The 20,657-nt window shown below is 38.3% G+C and overlaps 1 protein-coding gene across 1 annotated transcript; it reads left to right on the top strand.

Moving 5' to 3' along the window:
* Positions 1-7,927: 7,927 nt before the first annotated feature.
* On the top strand, positions 7,928-16,012 carry LOC139149690 (HHIP-like protein 2). Its single transcript, XM_070721559.1, has 7 exons — positions 7,928-9,008; positions 11,687-12,009; positions 12,290-12,434; positions 12,943-13,088; positions 13,376-13,457; positions 13,857-13,888; positions 15,190-16,012. The coding sequence occupies exons 1-7, from the start codon at positions 7,984-7,986 to the stop codon at positions 15,297-15,299; spliced, it is 1,863 nt and encodes a 620-aa protein (XP_070577660.1). The 5' UTR covers positions 7,928-7,983; the 3' UTR covers positions 15,300-16,012.
* Positions 16,013-20,657: the final 4,645 nt, after the last annotated feature.

The raw sequence follows: 20,657 nt of genomic DNA, 5'->3' as shown, positions 1-20,657 counted from the left end.
AAAATCCAGGGCTGAATTTTAAGAAAAAATTAGATTTTTTTCACTTGATGCTAAATAACGAAAAAAGTAACTCTTTCGACAATTTTTTCCTTTCATGCATTAATATTGATGTCAAGAGGTGGGCCTCGAAAAGATATTTTAATCTTAAAAATATTTCGCCACTCTTTCATCATAAATTCCTTATACTAAATTTCATAACTTTGTACTAGAAATATTTCTGGAGACGATTTCTTATACTGAAGGTGAATACCAGCCCTCTCAAGAAATGTTTAAAATTAAAATTTTACTAAAAAACTCAGTATAAAGTGGCTGTAAATTTGGCGGGTTGGTTTGTTAGAAATAGAAATTAACTCTTTCAGGGATATAGCCTTGGGAGATGTGCATTTTTTGTTGTTTTGCTGTACAAGTACTATATTCATATTGATGTCTATACAAAGGTATTATCTCTCTGTTTATGCGAGAATATTGATCAACATTTCCTGCGGCGCACTTGCGCTCAAAATGTGACAAATAATAAATCAAAAACTCATCAAGTTTGGTTGATAAGCTAAGAATTCTCTCATTGTAAACTTAACTACAAAGGCATCAGTGGAGCTAGCTGTAAATTGAAGAAGTTAGTTAATATCAGAAGACTATCACTGGCTTCGGCAGTTGAGATTTTAAGTCGCACATTCGATGGCCCATCAAATCTATTTTGACAAGTTTGTAAACAGTCGTTTATCGTTATTTAAATTATTTAAGTTCTTTTTTGTCATCATCATTTGAATTCAAATTATGTCCTTTTTCTGTCACGTAAATGATTTGCATGTTTTGTCAGAACATCTCAGTGCAGAATAACTCTACATGTTATTTCAATGGAGGGCGCTGCACCGTGATCTGGTGATACTTATTATCGACCATCGTTTCCGAAAGACTTACCAGTATTTCCTATACATCTGATATGTAATTTTAGCCATCCATTAAACATCTCATCAATTAACAGGTGACAGGTTATAACATCAAAGTTCTGAGCTTCAAGCCAAGTCTTCGTAAAGGCGATTGCTTGTCCTTACAGTGGGAATGTGATTTGAACAAGACTGTGCAGACGACACTAAGCGTATGGTCGGGCACTTTTTCAAATGCCATTTCCAGGCCACAGCTCTGGTTTGGAAAGAGTTAAATTAAGGTTTCGGAATAATCAAAGTGTATTAAAGAAACTAACATTTGTAGCCACCATCGCTTAAATAAAACATACTAATTTGTTTCCACATTTATGAAGATTCGTGTGTGGCGAGAGTCCGAGAGAAACCCCCTCACCATATTAACATAAGATGACATCAGTTATCAAATATCAATTAAATCAACCGATCAACTGAAATTTCTGTTATCGAAAAGATGAGGCCATACGAGTAAAATATACCATCTATATGAGAAAACTCACGTTTCCATTCACATTTTTGTGGAAGCTGACAATCCGAGCAACGATGTTTTACATTTGAAATGAAGTTTGTAATGACTAGGTTCATAGGCCTATATCGACAAACAAGCTAGGCGAGAGAATGATCCTAAAGACAACTTTCCGACAACCCTCCCGTCTCTGTCATATCACTAGTGTCAACGGAACGTGTCGTGACACAGTGAGGGACTGGCAGCGTCCGCTCGCACGGGTCCTTAGTCCGACTACAGTCTCCCACTCATGAACTCAAGCTGTCCGGGACAAGAGACCTTGTCAAGCGCAGATACGGGACTATTGGGGAAAGTGACACTCAGTTCCGAGTGCTCATGCAGTCGCTTCTTTCGATGAACTTTTTAATACCTTTTGAAGGCGTTTGCTTCATCCACGGTCTATAGAGAGACTGCTTCGATATTTCAGATACGTAAAGACTGGATCGACATTTTTAGACCTCAGAGTCATCTTTAGTTATTAAGTATTATTTTATGCGTAAAATAATAATGAGAAAAACAATGACATTATGTATTGGCTGAGGCCTCTTCAGCATCAGAATAAACATTGGCGTTGATTTCTGAATTATTTTAGGCGCAGGGTGTGCCAATATTGATCAGCATCTTGTAATATATAGCGCTGATTTCAATCGTCTTACGAGTAGGATACCAGAGATCGACCAGAGTAGTGGCTTGTGGATGACAAATGGCAATCTTTATTTCTTCGGTAAAGATGCTTACAGAAGAGCCGCTGGTGATAAAAGGCTACTCTATCAACTTAACACCTAACTATATAACTCCTTAACTTAATTATACATGGAAATGCGATTCAACCCATTACAATAATTCAAGGTAAAACTTAATTGAACAAACAACTATAAAAACAATCAGCTGGTAATGAATTACAAATCTTAATCAGCGAAACTGTTTCATAAGCTACTCTTCCGGAGAACTCTCGTAAATTAATTAGACACTGGCGAAAACACATATATTATTAGAAACGTCTACCCTTAAACTTTCAACTTGTTCATACAAACATCCGTTTATGCTGACATCATCCTGAGCAAACATCTGCTCAACTTCTTTGTGATAGTTCCGACAATTAAGAGTATGCGTGAATTAGATGACACTTATATGCTAGATTACCATCAACTTTGTGTTGTTTGTCACAGTACCCAATTAACACATAACTGTTAGATTTTATGAAGTCAAGTTACGTAAAATTCACAGGGTAGGTTCACTTAAACTGTTACACACTGAACTCTGTACTATACTGAAAGTTTGAACTTCGTACCATACTGAAAGTTTTTTTGAGGAACAAATTTCCTTCGTAACAGCATCTCGAAATATATAGGAAGAATTGTCGGAAAGACTTCCAATCTGGCCTATGGAGAAAACAGATACAAATAGTATAATTCCTTGTTCCAACCAGAAATACAGGGTAACGTACACGGCATAGCCATGTCACGCTTGACCGATTCATCCTTAACATGTAAGGCTTGTCTGTTTTGAAGAAGGCATTGAATATCTTTCTTGACATAGGCCCAAGTGAAAAAGAAGGAAGTTTGTCCCTGTTAAGGCAGAATGCACAACGGGAACGTATTCTGGCGTTCAAACTTTATCAATTCTATATTAAGCTGTCATTTGTTTGCGCTCATTTTAAAGCTTCTTGTGTAAAAAGTTTTCCTAGTTTTTCGAAAATAGAAAATTTTATATTTCTACGTATGGTTAACACAGGGATGGCGGCCGTTTTGTATTTCAAATATCCATATATCTTGAGAAATTTGTTTCCCTAGTATCAAATTTGCGCGGTGACCCCGGATTTTTATTTTTTTTAATTTGAAAGAGAGTGTTTGAAAGATTCCTTTAGGCCAAAAAAAAAAAATTGTGTGTTTCCTGTAACATGCTCTTCAGAAATAGGGTAGGTAGGTAGGAAAAAAATTTTTTTTTGGTAATTTTTTTTTCTCTACAAAAAGAAAATGTGAAAGTTTTAATACCCTTCGACAAGGGTCAAGGCATCGTCATTGTCAACACAAAAGATTACATACACGAATGCAAAAGACAATTACGCAACACTCAGTATTATACACAACTAGACAGTGACGACACAGAACAAACAGTAAACAAAGTACACGAACTATTAAACAAAATGTACGAGAACAAACACATCGACCATGATACTTATAAGTATCTCGATCCAAAACACATAAAAATCCGTACCCCGCATTGGTACTTATTGCCTAAAATTCACAAATCGCCGCCTGAAAACTCAACGTTTGCAGGGAGACCAATATTTAGTGGCTGCTCCGGTCCCACTAACAGAATTTCAGAATTCCTGGATTATTTCATAAAACCACTGGTCCAGCAACAACCGTCAAATATAAAAGACACAACAAACTTCATACAAGAAATAGAAAAAACAAATTTCCCCCAACATGCATTTCTTGTAACACTCGACGTGGTGTCGATGGACACAAACACAATTCACGACGAAGCGATTCGGCTAGTCAGTGAAACATTAAACTCACAAACCTCGCTTCAAACAAATTACGGCATCAAAAAACCACCCACGGAAGACTTAATAGAAATGCTTTCACTAATTCTAAAACACAACAGTTTTGAATTTAACAAGCAATATTTCCGCCAACCCGGGGCTGCAGCATGGGATCGAATGCCTCGCCAGAGATAGCAGACATTGCTTTTCATGAACTTGAAAAGACAATAATCGTAAACAACCACAACAACATTCACTTCTGGAAAAGATTCAGAGATGGTGTCTTTGCAATCTTTCTGGAACACAAACCGAACTCACTAACTTCACTCAAAAATCCACACAATGCACCCAACGTTTAAGTTTTCATACGAAAACTCACACAAGAAATTACATTCCTAGATGTAGTAGTTTTCAAAGGTGCAAGATACCACAAAGAAAATATCCTCCACATCAAAACACATATTAAACCAACAGACACATTCCAATTTCTACATAGAGAATCGTGTCACCCGACAGCAACATTTAATGGCTTTATCAAAGGTGAAATCCTTAGATACGCTCGCACTTGAAACAACAATGACGACTTTACTAAAAAAGTCGCTTTCTTTAGAAACAAACTACTCGACAGAGAATACAAAAACAATGAAATCACGAATATAACAGAAAAATAAACCACAGTATTCGTAATACACTAACAAACTTTACAAGTACACGTAAAGAAGCAACAAACAAACTCATCTTCAGTACAACATACAGCCCTTACATAAAAACAAAAGATCTTAAGGGAATTCTTTTGAAACATTGGGCTGAACTGGAGAAGGACTCAACACTATAAGGAATCTATTCCAGAATCACCAATCATTGCTTACAAGAGAAACAAAAACCTAAAAGACACACTAGTCAAACAAAATTTACAGAAGTAAAGAAACAAAAACAAACAAACCAGACCACCAAACGGACTCACAATGAGACCCAAACATTGATATTCTTGCCTCGCTATTCGAAGAGCAAGAACACTAAAATACATTAAAACAAACACAAACTAACGAAAGAATCTACATTGCTACTGATGAGAAACCACACTCGGGTTTCGAAACGCAAGCGTCAAAGGGCCACTCATCAACTTTGTAACACCATAGGTCCGGCTGCGTCTCGCCATAAGCTTTCCCCACACAAACAAAACATTACCGTACACATAATCCAAACTTCCCTACAAATATCCGAGGCGAAACAAACATTTTCATTAACACAAAAAATCGGATAAAAATGTAGGAACACATTTTTGAAACGAATCAAACACAAACTCGACACAAAAACATTTTGGATAGTTAGGTGGGGAGCCTCTTTCACACTTTTTACAATCGCCATAAGCTTTCCCCACACAAACAAAACATTACCGTACACACTAGGGGCCTAATCCAAACTTCCCTACAAATATCCGAGGTGAAACAAACATTTTCATTAACACAAAAAATCTGATAAGAATATAGGAACACATTTTTGAAACGAATTAACACAAACTCGACACAAAAACATTTTGGATAGTTAGGAGGGGAGCCTCTCACACTTTTACATTTTTTCTTGAACGTGATCGCATTTCTCACATGTTACGGAAAACACGCTTGCACAAGCAGTCGCTATTGTTGTTTAATGACGTCATGAAATCACGCGTGATTTAAAAATTTTCCCAGCCAATCTCGCGGGATTTGTTTTCAACGTCCAAGAAAAGTTTAGGGTCGGGGGTTTGAACTAGGGTAGGTCGGGTTACCGGAAACACACATTTTTTTTTTTAGGCCTTTAGGAAAGTGTGGGCGAAAGTCTAAGACTTTCACTTTCGAAGCGCATACTACCTTAAGGTAGAATGCGCCTGGGAGACAAACATTCGGATTTTCATACATTTACAATATTCTTGTAGTCTATCACTTGCAGGATCTCATTTTGAAGCTTATGGGGTAAATAAACTTTTCAGCGGCCTAGTTTTGTCAAAAGCGGGAATTTTATTTCCCCATTGAGATAACACCGGGATGGCGGCCATTTTGAATTTTAAATATCGGTAAAATATGAGTGATTTGTTTCTCTAGTACCAAAATTGAAAAGATGGTATGATTCTGAATTTGAAAGAGAATGGTTTAATGTTTGCTTGAGGTAAGTTTGCGCTAAAGTTTAAGATCTATTAAGGTTTTTCATTTTCGAGTCGCGAACTACCGTATCGACTGCGTACCCAGCTTTACTTCTTAATCGTGTATTGTGACAAAAGAAACTATGACTCTCAAGACCATGCAATGCTGATCAGTTTCGTTTGTTTTGAGTCCGCACGCGGGGAGGTTTTCAAAGTTCTTCGGGATAAAAAAAACAAAACTGTTCTTGAAGAATTTTCCATCGTTTGCGACTTTCCAAAATTAACGTCGGTTGTACAGACCAAACCATAACTTTTTACATCAACACAAAACACTTCTTTATGACAATCATTGAACCATGGGGGGTCATGCGAAATTGTACCTTCCAGAAGCAACATTATAGGAATGTGCATTTTACATGACAAAAGATTTATATGCATTTTAACCGCCTAGCTTTCAGAATTTGAGTGAGCGAAAAATTAAGTATTACCTAATTTCATTGACTTGCATGTTGAAATGCGGGGAAATGCCACTGTAATGTTGCCATTTCTTTAAATTTCCACAGCGGGCTGAAATACAAGGACCCATCTCGTACAATGTCTTTTCAAAAAGCGGTGTCACCGTACCATATTACAAGATAAATTGCAATTTTTTTTGTTTCTTGTTAAATGAGTCTGTGAAAGAATGCCGACAGAGCAGTTTTCCGAGTGTTTTTGATTATTATAACTATTACGCATCTCATTGCTTGATGAGCGACCATTTTCCCGTGCATCTGAAAGTACTTCTTAAAAGGAATGCTCGAAATCTGCACCGAAAGGAAATGACGATTAAGTAATGCTTCAGTCTTCTTAATCATCTTTGCAATTCTTGAAGACTGAAATTCGTCATAAAGTAAAGTGTGTTGAATAAAATCCAAGGGTACGATGTATTCATAGCAGATGATCAGATGTATCTCAAAAAATAAAATAGGATAATCATTTTTTTTCATTACATTTCTCGTCTACTCACAGTTACAAACAACATACACATTTATACAGAAAATGGCAGTACTTTTTACCTTGGCGTACCACGTCTGTCACCTTAAATAGGATTCATACAACAATGGGAATATCCCAACGTGCACGTGAATGCAGTGCGATGTGACTCATGCACTGTTTTGTCTCGGCAATTCTCCTGTCGTCTTGGTTTGCAAGGGTAAAATTGTTCGTGCAACCATTAATTGACAGTGTTTCGCAGTTTGAATGACGTTTTGCACGGCTAATTTGCATAATTTGTGACAACGTATTCTAAATATATGTATGCATGCATTCGACATTTCCTCCAAATCAGTGATAGGTTGAATTTTAAGCGCTATTTGGCGATTTTCTTGATTTTGTCATGCCATCGATATTAAAATTTTCTTCATGACATTTTTCTGCCACTCTGTAGGTAGAGATGTCAAAAAAATATCAATGTGCATTTGTTTAAAAATGGATTTACGTGTTTAACTACAGTAAATTAAGAAAGTGGGATCTTGGGATATAGCCTTCATGTATCTATTATATGACCACGTACACGATCAAAGTCGAAAGTCTACAGACTTTGCGCCTTTTTGTTTATGTTCTCATATTAACTGAGTTTATACGTATTAAAACTATTAAACTCAGCATTATGAAATAAACAATAGAACAAGAAAGGTCAAGCATGGGAGGTCAAAATCTAAACTTTTTTGCATAATTTGTCTTCTGCATTACGAATGGAGATCGACTATATGTTGTTGTTTTTTAGAACTCTGATCATGCATCATTCAAACATCATATGACCTGCGTGTGATGAGTTCAATAAATTATTAATCTGGTTTAAAAGACTCTATAGGTTCTTGTTATCTTGAACTGTCAAAGAGTCGGATCACACTTGGATTGACAAAAATAAAGGGTAGAGGTTGGTGTTTACGCCCACAGCAAAGTAAAGATGGCGAGAACGGCGCTGCGTATATTCTTGGCAGTGGTGACCTTTACGTTATTGGTCTCTCTCGCGGCAGCATCCTTAAAGTGCGCCGATGACCGAGACCCTTTTAAGCCGAAATCTCCTCTTAAGTTCTGTACCAAGTTTTCAGAGAACAGTTGCTGCGACAGCGAAGATGATGAGGACATCAGGGAAAGGTATGACTCCATCATGAAGGAGGCGAAATCCGCTGAGTCTTGCGGCGACTACGTCCGTGACGTTCTGTGCCTCAGGTGTTCTCCGGTGACATCTCGGCTGTACCAGAAAGACCAAGCGGAAGCTCCGCTGCCGGGTCTGTGCAGCACCGAATGTCACAGTTTCTACGGCCGTTGCAAGAGCGCAATTCCATTCCTTACCAAGGACAAATCCCTGTTGAAGGTTATCGATGACGAAAAGGAGTTCTGCGATGAACTTCAACGCACCGCCACGGACTACTGTTACCCAGAGCTAATGGACACTATAGATACTCCAAAGTCCAAGCCCGTAAATCCGAAAGCCGAAGGGTGTTTGTGTTTGAGAGAGGTCGCCTCGGGTCTCCATAACCCAATTGCGGCAGTCGCTGCCTTTGACGGCACCAACAGACTTTTCGTCGCAGAACAAACAGGAGTAGTCTCGATACTTCTCGCGGACGGGACCAGGTTGGCCGAGCCTTTCCTGGACATTAGCGACCAGGTGCACACAGGCACTTTTCCAGGGGACGAACGCGGTTTCCTTTCCATAGCGTTCCATCCAAAGTACGAAGGAAACCTCAAGTTCTACGTATACTACTGCATCAACACCCCGAATCACAGAACTCGGCTGAGTGAAATCAGGGCAGATATCAACGACCCGAACAAAGCAGATCGGTCCACGGAAAGAGTTCTCCTCGAAATAGACCAACATGCGAACAATCACAATGGCGGTCAACTGCTTTTTGGCACTGATCAATATCTCTACCTCTTCGTCGGCGATGGCGGCGGTGGCGGCGACCCCGAAAGAAACGGACAGAACAAGTGAGTGTCTCGTTAGAGAATGGTAATTTTTATTCATCCACGTACACTTACGATAAGTTTTCTTCAAATTAGAAATTAGGACACGTGCATCTCCGAAAGTTTAATTAGCACATCGTCTGATGACAATATCAAAAGGGTTGATAAAATTATGGTTAACATTTTTTCACCGTTCCAGTAGATAGCTAACTATTGATGAATTTTCAGCAATTTATTTCCTTTTTGTAGAATTCATTTTCTTATTCTATGCCACAAATCATGCCGAAGTATACGGTTCAGCTATCCAACAACCTCTGCCGGCGTAATGGCCAGCGCTAGCGGTACAGTTGACAATTGAAGTCTAGAATTGTTGTATATTGCACACCGTACTTTGTGTTTTTCAGGCAAAAACTTTGCGTTTCCATGTATAATGTTGGGAAAGGAGTAAGAAATGCGATCGTTTTATACAACAACATTGATGAAAGTATATTATGTAAAGTTTAATGCAGCCATTAACTCTTTTACTGAAGCTTTTTAACTTTATGGCGAGTGTTCAGTTGAGAAATACGATATCGAAGTGTTGTGGTGTTAAAGCGACAAAGAAATTGCGGTGGGTGTGTGTTTCTATGTCAAGAAATAGCTGCTCAAGATCGACCACGAAGTCGAATACTGCTGTAAATAGCATGATGTGACTCAAGTCACATCATACATATTGGAAATCAAACGTTAGGCTAGCAGACGCTGAAGTTTGCCGTTATTTGAAGAGCAGACGTTGAATCGTTGGCGAGCTTGTATTCATTGAAAATATCCGAAATCACGTCACCTTTTCCGGGGTCTATTATGTGTTTAACCTGTTAATCTCCAGTTCCCAGTACAGAGGTGCGCACATTCACCAATGATAATTGTTTTTGGCCAAACTATGGCGGTGAAAGGGTTAAGTTTAAAATCTGTGGTGGTTGAGAGACAAACGTTTTTGCGACCACTTTTTCAGCTCGTAAGGTTTGATGTCTTACTGATTTGTCAAATTGAACAAGCTTCACAAAATAATGCCATGCAACACACAGTGAGCTTCTCCTACAGAAATTGACAAAGCTGGGCTAGAAAAGAACACTGAGTAGAAAGTATGTTTTAAATAACTTTCCACAAAAGTATCCACAATAGTGTCAACCCGATATTGACTTTCTCTTAATAATATGTCACCGAATGTCAGAGGACAGGCCTCCACCCCCTGCCTCATGTATGAGTAACATGCACACATACATGTTAGGATGAAGTTCACCTTTGCTTCCATTTATTTTTTATTCATTTTAACGCCAATAAATCTTTCTAGTATATGTTTTGTGAGATGTACAATCGAAGATCGGAAAAGGTGCCTTCGTTTTCCTAAATCTCCACGCATACGTTTGTGCGACTCAAAGATGTGAGTCTTTTGTGAGCCGTTTCAAAGTACCAGACAAAAACATTGACAAAATTGAAAAGAAATAGTACGTTTTGGCAGCATGGTCAATCAATGAAGTCAAGAAAATCACATAGTGTTAATTTAGGCTTCCTTCGCCAGTGTCGGTCTTATGGTATAATTTACAGTTGCGCTATATGGAAACTATTTTTTTTAAATAAATTACCCTCTGTTGGTTACCACAATCGGGGAAAGTTTCTGACGCAGCCAACAGGTAAATTCCGTCAATTTTACAAAATCATCACAAAACATGTTTCGAGGGCTTATATAGTGATTTTGCATATTTTTGACCTTAACCTTAAAATTTGGCGGGGAAGTGGAGCTGTGCGTAACCGCCTTCCCACTGATGCAGAAATATGTCCTCCCACTAAATGATGATGCCCACTGCCCTGCCCGCTCCCAACTACCCACAACAGTTCAAGCTCTTCACTGCCTTCTCCCCATCACAGGACGTTCCCCATTACCCATGGACTAGATGAACACATTCCCACTTCTACATTTTGCAACTATTTATCTATCACCCAGTGTGCGTGCGTTCAGTGCATGAATATAATATACATCCGTGTTCAATGTGAAGCTACCGGACCGTTAAAGTTATCATTTCACCTTTGAACATAATTGCCTAAAGTTCTATCCACCACGGCATTCCCCTCCCTTATACCTATTTTCCGGTACACTCTGCCAGGAATTTTCTCCCCGCCCACAGTAAATACTGAAACTTCTTGTCCATCCTCTGTAAAAATTGACTTTCTCTCTCCTCCCCGCTGATTACTTTTAAATTTGTCCGCCCGCTGAAAATTTGTGCACAAACACAATTTTTTGCACGAAAATTGACGCACCTGACGCAGTTTAAAAATTTTATCCGAAAATGTTCTGACAGTTTTCATGGGACACGGACGCATTCTTTATCGCATCCAGGGAATAACCTTTTCTGTCATCACTTGTGAAATTAAACAGACAAAAGTACCGTCTTTTTAGTAATTTGAATGTCTTGAAAGCTGAATTGTTGAGTGGAAACTCGAGTGAAACTCGTTTTATACGTATTAATGTGAAGATACATCGGAGATGAAATTTATGGTACTTTCAAGATATTACGGTATCGAAGATCTGTCTCAGCCCATTTTGGACCAGAGGCGAGTTCGTACAGACGTATTTCATTGTTAGAGCAAAACGAATCTTCCCATATGTTAGACCAATGAGGATGATCATAGGTAAATTATGTTCCAATCGGTGCTTCTTCCCACAGGGGCACCATGTTGGGGTCTGGAATGCGTATCGATGTCGACCAATTCGAAGGCGAACTGCCGTATGGAATACCTCAGGATAACCCGTTCATCGGCGACCCGGAGGCCTTTGATGAACTCTGGGCGTACGGGCTGAGAAATCCATGGAGATGTTCCGTCGACAGAGGGGACTCAGAGACCGAGTACGGCAAGGGAAGGATTCTGTGCGCAGATGTCGGTCAAGTTGGTTGGGAAGAAGTTGATATCATCCAAGGGGGCGGCAACTTCGGATGGAACGGTCGGGAAGGCTTTGAATGTTATGACTTGGATGTCTGCAACGCACTCGGTGAGCAACCAAACAATCCCTGTATATCGGCTTACATATTCATACGGTTCTGGAAGCATGTAAAGCTTTTAATATTTTTTACTACAGTATCTATTCGGCAACGAAAACCATTAGGGATGCAAATCCCCGTGTCAGTTAAACGCTTGCTTACTCAACATACTTCTTAAATTAGTTTATTGATAAAGAAACGTATGATTTATACAAGAATAAATATTTTAAAAAATTATAGCTATACTTTCAATTTTGAAATGACCAAAGTCTCTCTGTCAACGTACTCTAGAGGGCGACATCCTGCCGATTCACGCTTACGACCGTACCGTAGGCCGAAGTATCACAGGTGGATATGTGTACCGAGGTTGCGAAGTTCCATCGTTGTACGGAGACTATGTCTTTGGCGACTACAGTCCACCCCCTGCTATGGTCGGGTAAGTATGGTCACAACTAGACATCAACTGTACAAATTATCAGAATATATTTGGATGAAGAGCCAGTTTCAACTGAGGAAGCTTGTGTCATATGTATATTCGAATGTCTCGTCTGGTAACAATTCAAATTCTCCTGGTCGGATCCCAGAGAATCAACATCAGAATGGTCTTGCGTCATTATTTTGACAACTAAAAGACCATCTAACTTCCTAATTCTATATTAATAACTTGTCACCTGTCGGGTACGTTGAGCTTTTCTCTGAACAACCTAATGATTGACAGAGGATAAATTGTTCCCTCTCAGAAACATCGTATGAAATTAATTGCAAAGTATGATTTTCCCTAAAATGTGAAATACTTGGATACACTACACACTAAAATATAAGATGTCCGAGTTTGCTAAACGGGCATGTTTATTAATATCACAGCAAAAGCTTCAAAAGCATTTAGGATAGAATGTCATTACAGATGTGAAAGCTAGCCTTACACACATCTTTCTTTCTTGCAGGCGACACATATTCAAACTGGTGGAGAACCAACAGACCGAGACATGGACCAGAGAGGAAGTGTGCACGGGCGACGAGACTGTCTGCACAGGAGATTTGACAGGGTCGTACCTGACAAGAATCTTATCTTTCGGTGAAGACGAATCAGGTAAGCGAAATTGAATAAATTCATTTGATATATTTCATGATTTGTTCTATCGCTTGGCGTAATGCCGAAGTTGATTTATTCGTGAACGCAAGAACAAGCTTCGCCAAGCTCTATTGGTACCCCCCCCCCTGGCCGGGCTAAGGAATGACGCTTCTAATGCGTCAGCATCGACGACCCTAAGGCATTGTAGAGCTTCGTCATGTAAATGTCAACTTGAAGATTTTTTTTTATTTCGTTGTCATCAAACAAGTACACTTAAACAGCTAAACGCATCCTTTTAATTCCAGGCGAACTTTACATGCTTGCGACAGACTCTGCGTCGGTTGGCAACGATGGTGGTGTCATGTACAAGTTTGTCGATCCGGCCGGGTAAGTATATGTGTCCTCCCACTTGCAACCCACATTGATGTTTACTGGACGACATGCGGTGATTAAAATAAAAAAATGCGTCAATCATTAAAAGTATAATCTCATTTATATGGGCAGCGTGTTATTTTTATTCATAAACATGGTGTAGAGAGCAGCATGAAGGTGAGCCACGAACAAATACAAGTGACAAAGTGGGATCATGGGCTGTGATAGCCTTAATACGTAGCGAAACATGTTTCAAATACACGAGAACAATTCTTAATACTATAGTATGTAAGTGATTTCAAGCGCATTAATTGTGCAACAAGTGTGCACCTAAATCTAATATAGGTTGACCTGTACATGTGATGAAAACAAGCGTTTTACCCATTTCATATAACATTGTCGTTTACTTCACAGCTCTGGCTGTGCAGCACAAGCACGAGGCCGCGGTAAGTTTCATATTACTTTAAGGTAGTATGCGCCTCGAAAGTGAAAGACTTTTGTTCAAACTTTCCTCAAAGAATATTTCAAAGAATATTTCAACCGTGCAAATTTTGGAATTAGAGAAACAAGTTACTAAAGATTTACCGATATTTCAAATTCAAAATGGCCGCTATGCCTGTGTTAACTCTGAGGGGAAAAAAAAAATTTCGATTTTCGAAAAACTAAGCCGATGAAAAGTTTACTTATACCAAGAGCTTTAAAGTGAACCCCTGCAAGTGGTTTATCAAAGAATTGTAAAAGTTGGAGAGTCCGAATGTCTGTCCCCGAGGCGCGTTCTACCTTAATTTGCAACTGCTCATGGTGATGGAATGAGACAGGGGGCGTCGCCTGCGAAAACTGTATCAACAGCGGCACACCGTTAAACCACCAAAATCGACGAGCTCAGCATTTGTTCGTTCAAAGCAGGGCACGAATTGGGCGAATCGAGCACTAATCCATCGTACTCATCACCTACTATCAATTCATCAACTGTTAACCTTACCACAAGAGGGGATGCTCTCGCAGCATAGACTGTATGGCCACTGTCTCAACCTGATGTAGAAATTTTTATTAATCTGAGATTCGCGTCGTCAATATTGTTGAAAGCGCATAGTATTATAAAAAAACAAAAACAAAAAACAAAATTGAATTTATCTTCTTCGACTCCCCGTTGCACTGACTGATTTTTCACGCGAACCGAATGGTTTGCAAATACATTGGTTACCGATACAACTTGTGATGTGATCCTATCGATTAACAACTTGGGATAGAATAAAACAATCTCAGGCTGTAACCTAACAACAACTCTGGCCTTGATTTATCGTCTATGGCCAGTGTACGTCACATCGGATTCGCCAACTTTTAGCTTACTCGTAATATTCGACGACTTTCTTCGCTTCCAAAGAAAACCTCCCCTATATTCAAATGCTCGTTGCGAGGGGATACAAAAATGTGGGAGGGGCTGTCACCAAACTTCCTCCATGTCGTGTGACCAACTGTTCCGGAATGTTCTGTCGGGACCCGCCCCTTGCGCCTTCGGCGAAGGTCTCGAAGCTTGACAACCGGCCAGTGAAAAGTACCAACGGCTTTTATACACTGAGTACACACACTCACACAAACCCAAAAAACAAAACAAAGCAAACGAAACTTAAATGCGCACTTACCTGTAGCTCTGCAGTAACATTTTAGACAAAAAATTAATGATGAATTAATTATGAAGAGATCATAACATATACTGACGTATATTTACAAATTATATATATTTCAGGTAAACCTGAAGCTGCGCCTAGCTCTGTGGATTCCCTGAGAAGTACATTAGTCTTTTACTCGACAATCATCTTTCTACTGCTGATTGCTGCACTTGGACAGAGATGTTAGCAAAACGATGCCATTCCCTTGGTGTTGGCAATATCACTATGATCGTGTATTAGTAATTTATCAATATTATAAGAATATGTTTCATGATAAAAAAAAATGATATTTCACCTTTAATGTAAATTCAACGTAGCACACTTGTCATTTACGTCATCGTCGCCGCACAATATAGGTTCAAATTGTTGAAGCTATCTGTATCACAGGTTAAAAGATGTTTGCTTGTGATTAATCAGAAATAATGGGCATATTGATAAATATCTCAAAAATATTTAGGACATGCTTTACCTGTGAGTTCTTAGTACGTATACACCACCAATGCACTACCTGACTTTCAAAAGATCTCTTTTTTCTCTATCCTTCGAAGACAGCTTCCAGATAACTGAACCTCACGTCATAAACGTTCATATGGCCATCTCAAAAACGGAAGTGACGTGAGAGACACAGGTTCTTGCATTAAATCCAGTGCGAACATTGTTGTTTTATGTTATTAACTTACTAACATTTACATTCTGACAAACATTTAAGTAATTTCAAATTCGACAAATTTATTGGTTAGGCACGCGCCTGTTGTCCAGTACTCACAATCTACATAAAAAAACACTTTCCCGCTCTTTTAAATGAGTGAAGAAGAAACGTCAAATTTTTAAACATGTTAAAATTGTTTTATTGTAAACAGATGTCTTACGGTGTTATCAGAAATTAAAGATTGCAAGAGACTTGTTGTTTTTGACAGTTTCATTACTTGTACGTTTATCTCTGCTCTCTTTCATAATCAAGAATAACAAATCAGATCATCTTGCTAAGTTTTGGATTTGAGAACAAAGTCTAGATATATTTGATGTTCAAAACGACAACGAAAATGTGAATTTTTTGGCTTTTGACCTTCTTCATTCATCAAAGGTATATATTAATAAGTGGATATTGCAGCAAGTTGTTGTATAGGTCGAATAAAACAGACATACCATGCGTAATTCATCATCATCATCATTAAATTAATCTTTAGTATCGCTGAAATTGTATCGAAGTTGTAACTGAACAGAAACGAATTCCCAACATTCTCAGTCAGTACCATGATATGGTGTACGGTACCGGGAAACTCATGGACAACTCCGATAACGAGACGAGCCCTTCCAACTCCGGCCAGGCGCAAGCAATCGAGCGGCCCTGTCAAGTGACAACATATGGTTTGTTTGCGGGAAATCATCGTAACTGTAAATCAACACAGTACGAAAAAATTGAACAATAGGAAACAACAGGAAAGCCAGTTAATTAAAACAAACACAACCAGGACAAAGCATAAAATCTACTAAAATCTAATAAAATTTAAATTACTAAATCTAATAAAAACAACGCTTTTTTACACATTAAAAATTTGCAGACATTGATAAAATCCATCATAAAGCCTTGCTGGTAAATTTAATACTACGACCAGGTTCATGAAATGTTCGTCAAGTTTAGTTCCGACGTTCTGTTATCCATGAGCAGGGCATTCAATGATAATCCTATCTCAAACCTTTAAAGCATGCTAAGTAGTCTTCGAGCATCAGTAATAACGAAAAAACCCCAACATGGTGTGTAGTGTCACGCCCAGATCACTGTAACTATCTCCCAAATTGTGTGCATCAATATTATAGCTCTGTACTGTCCATTGGCAATCTTTTCAAAGAAAGACGAAGTACTACACACTTGGCATAGTTAATGTGCATTTTCCATTTTTCAGACCATGTGAACAAGTGATTGATATCCTCTTGTAACATTGAACAGTCGTTAATTACGTATTATCTTAAACAACTTCAGATCGTCTGCAAAGCCTAAAGAGCTACACTTTAAATTTGCAAAATGATGTCATTCAAATAAAGAATGAAACACAGTGGTCCCAGTTTTGACCCCTGTGGCCTGACTTAACTAAAACAGGGTCTGATCTACACCGTCCTTGGATCTATCACTCAGGTAGCTACCAATCAGTCTAAGAGGGTGTCTTGTATTCAATACTTACTCAGCATGTATGCTAAATATTTTTTGATTGACTTTATCAAATGCCTTGGAAAAATCTGTGTATATGACATGATCCAACTGTTTTGCCTCATTAACAGCAAGACGAGCTTCATCAAGCAAGACAGATAGATTAATCTTACAGGATCGCCCAGGCAAAAGACCATGCTGTTAATTGTTCAGACAAATCACACTTTACATGGTTATATGCTCGCCTCGATATCACTTTCTCGCACATTTTTGAAACAATCGATAAGAGAGGGACACGGGGCGATGATTTCTGACGTTTGGTTTTACCTTGTTTGTGTACAGGCAAAACCTCCCTTATGAATAGACCGATTAAATATAAAGTTTGTGGAATGGAAAGAGAATCAGCACATTCTTTTACAAACTATAAATTGTGTTCATTCCCACTTCACATCTGATACAAATATAGTGAACTATAGGATCATACAATTGAGTATCTAATTCAGGAACGGTATTACGGTCATCATTTGTAAAAACAGATTCAAAGAAGGTATTGAAGATATCGGCCTGAGCTTACTTGGTCATCACCAGCTTCATATGCCTATCCAACTCTATGGTACCAAAAATACGAAACGCGACGTTGTCCCTTTCATACAGGCTGGGGCAAAGGAAAAGAATCGCGTTGGGTTGTCCTTGACATCTGCTGCAACAGACTCAACATAATCACCATATTTTCGTTTTGCCAATTTCTGGAATGAGGTACGAGTCTGCTTACAGAGTTCTAAATTCTCAGGCACAGAAATAGGCCTACGTCTTTTGGCACGATGTCTAAGTTCTTTCAGTTTTAATGCTAATAGCTCTGTATTATACCATGCTCTACCATACAATTTTCTACTGCTAGGCCAAGATGCAACCATACCAGCGGATCCGACAGAGACGTTTGACGTACATTTAAAGCTATAAATCGCCGCGCCATTACTGTAAACAATTGACGATTTTATGAGCAAGAAATCCAAGATGATAGTATCGACTTGTAACTTTACATCAAATATGAGGCTACATCGGAAAAATCGTAAGCTTACTGCTTACAATGAACGTGAAATACTCTCGACACACATTCAAGTCCGGCCTTTGCTCTGGATAGGCTAAAACCTTCCTGGTGACACTTTAATACGACACATACATATCAGAATATGTGTTACATAAAACATCCAAGTTTTCATCCTGAAATATTGACGCGCAGACAGTTCTTTGCAAAGTTGGTGTGTGTAGGCAACTTTTTAGAGAGACTGCCGAGGCAGTAGTACTGCGACCCGCGCATCAAGTACTGTGCAACAATCAGCTGTCACTATACTGAGCATATTTCTGAGGGTCTGTACTGCAACTGCGTGAATTTGGAAAAATATTGATCTTCATTCAGGATCCAAGTCCAGTTGGGTACTTTTGCAAGTGTACAGTAATGACAGAAATATCAAATTGTTATAAAAAATATCTATAGTCATAAATTTATCAATAACACTGACAGGGTCTGTGCTACAACTGCGTGAATTTGTCATAAATATTGATCATTATTCAGGATTCGAGAGCAGTAAGGTACTTTGTAAGTATACAATAATGATTGAAACCTAATTTTTTTATAAACTGCATTCATCATAAATGTATTATTTTTTACACTCTTGCTATGAATAATACCGCCTTAGGGAGCGTTCAGTTATTATGACCGGGGATGGGCCTGCAAATTCTTCCTGCGCATCGGTCAATGATAAGCGAACCCCCCTACCCATTGCACCAAAAAATCTATGACCCCCCTTTTAAGATAAAATTTCATGACCCCCCCCCCCATTTAATTGCTTGAGTAAAGCTGCACACACAAACACCTCTGGAGTGGGGCACGATACAATCCAAAAAAATAAAAAGATTCAGATTTTTTCAAATGACCCTCTTTACAAACTCACTAGGTGTTAATGTTCAAATTTCCCCTTCTGACTTGCTATAATTTTGAAATTACCCCTCAAAGGGATTGGACAGAAATTACAGGTGGATCGCAATATTTTTGCGCAAGCATATGTGTACAAAAAAATTTTGATATTTGGATTTAATTGATAATCAGCTTAAGACAATGTTGATTCACTATACATGGTAGTCTATGAGAAAACTATGTAATACTTTTCAATACAAAACTATATCTATGCATTTATAGACATTTGATAATTGACATAAATGTACTTAATTGGAATAGGGTTGTTACAACTGATATGTGGACAAAAAATTTGACTTTAGGATTTCACCAACAATGTTCATCCACTATACATGGGAGTCTAAGCTTATGATAAATTTGTGAATAATTTTTTTTCCAATGAAAAACTTGCTATACTTGTGCATAAGCTTATACAGACGTTCAATAATTAACATATAATTGTACTTGATTAGAATATGATGGTTAAAGGTGCGTATTATATGTTCAAGAAAATGTGATTTTGGAATTTCACTGAAAATTTTCATCCACTATACATGGGAGTCTATGAGGAAACTATAAATACTTTTTTCCAATACAAAAATAGGTAAACCTTTGTATTTATGTACTCTTGATTATTAATATTAATGTACTTGATTAGACTAGGGTAGTAACAAATGAATGTGTTCGCCAGAAATTTGATTTTGGAATTTAACCGAAATGTAGATTCACTATACATTGGAGTCTATGAGAAAACTATGAATATTTTTTTTTACAATGCTAGACTAAATTAATTTGTGCTTTTGTAGGTGTTTGTTAATTGATACAAATGTACTTGATTCAAATAGGGTATTTGAAAGTTCAGATGTTGACAACAAGTATGATATTGGAGTTTCACCTAAAAGCATAATTCCACTTCTCATGGTACTAGTAGTCTACAGGTAAGCTTAACTGTTAAATAATTTCCCCGACAAAACTTACTCTATCTCTAATATGTAAGTAATAGGAATTGTTCATTTCCCTCAGTGAGCTTGATTTACAATAAGACAAGTCTCAGAATTGCCAAGTCAAGATATTTATGTGACAGATAATTATACTTTTGTTCAGATTTAGTTAAATGTCTTCACAGAATGAAATCATGCAGCGAATCATTTTTATCTCCAAGAATATTTCTGAACGCTGAAACTGCTTTTTGATGGGACGGATACTAATGAAAATTAAGTGACCCCCCTCTGAACTGTTTGAAAAATACATACCCCCCCCCCTTGCAGTTTTTAAATTTAAGGTGACCCCCCCCCCCTCGCCGGATTTTGCTGGCCCACCCCCGGCCGCAATAATTGAACGCTTCCTTATGGTCCCCTAATGGCCCTAGACCCTGTGGTAGTCAGGGTAGTAAAATAGAAGGTTTTGTAAAATAGTATGGCATCAGAGGACCGAACAAGAAAATT

Source organism: Ptychodera flava, chromosome 14 (assembly GCF_041260155.1).
Source record: "Ptychodera flava strain L36383 chromosome 14, AS_Pfla_20210202, whole genome shotgun sequence".
NCBI classification, from domain to species: domain Eukaryota; kingdom Metazoa; phylum Hemichordata; class Enteropneusta; family Ptychoderidae; genus Ptychodera; species Ptychodera flava.
The sequence above is the reverse complement of the archived record's forward strand: the minus strand, read 5'-3'. Positions and strand labels throughout refer to the sequence as shown.

Bases quoted from the DNA above. Each gene is read 5' to 3' on its own strand.
- LOC139149690 (XM_070721559.1), top strand. From the start codon at position 7,984: ATGGCGAGAACGGCGCTGCGTATATTCTTGGCAGTGGTGACCTTTACG. The intron at 12,010-12,289 runs GTGAGCAACCAA...AACGTACTCTAG, and splicing joins GGATGTCTGCAACGCACTCG to AGGGCGACATCCTGCCGATT. The intron at 13,889-15,189 runs GTAAGTTTCATA...TATATATTTCAG, and splicing joins AGCACAAGCACGAGGCCGCG to GTAAACCTGAAGCTGCGCCT.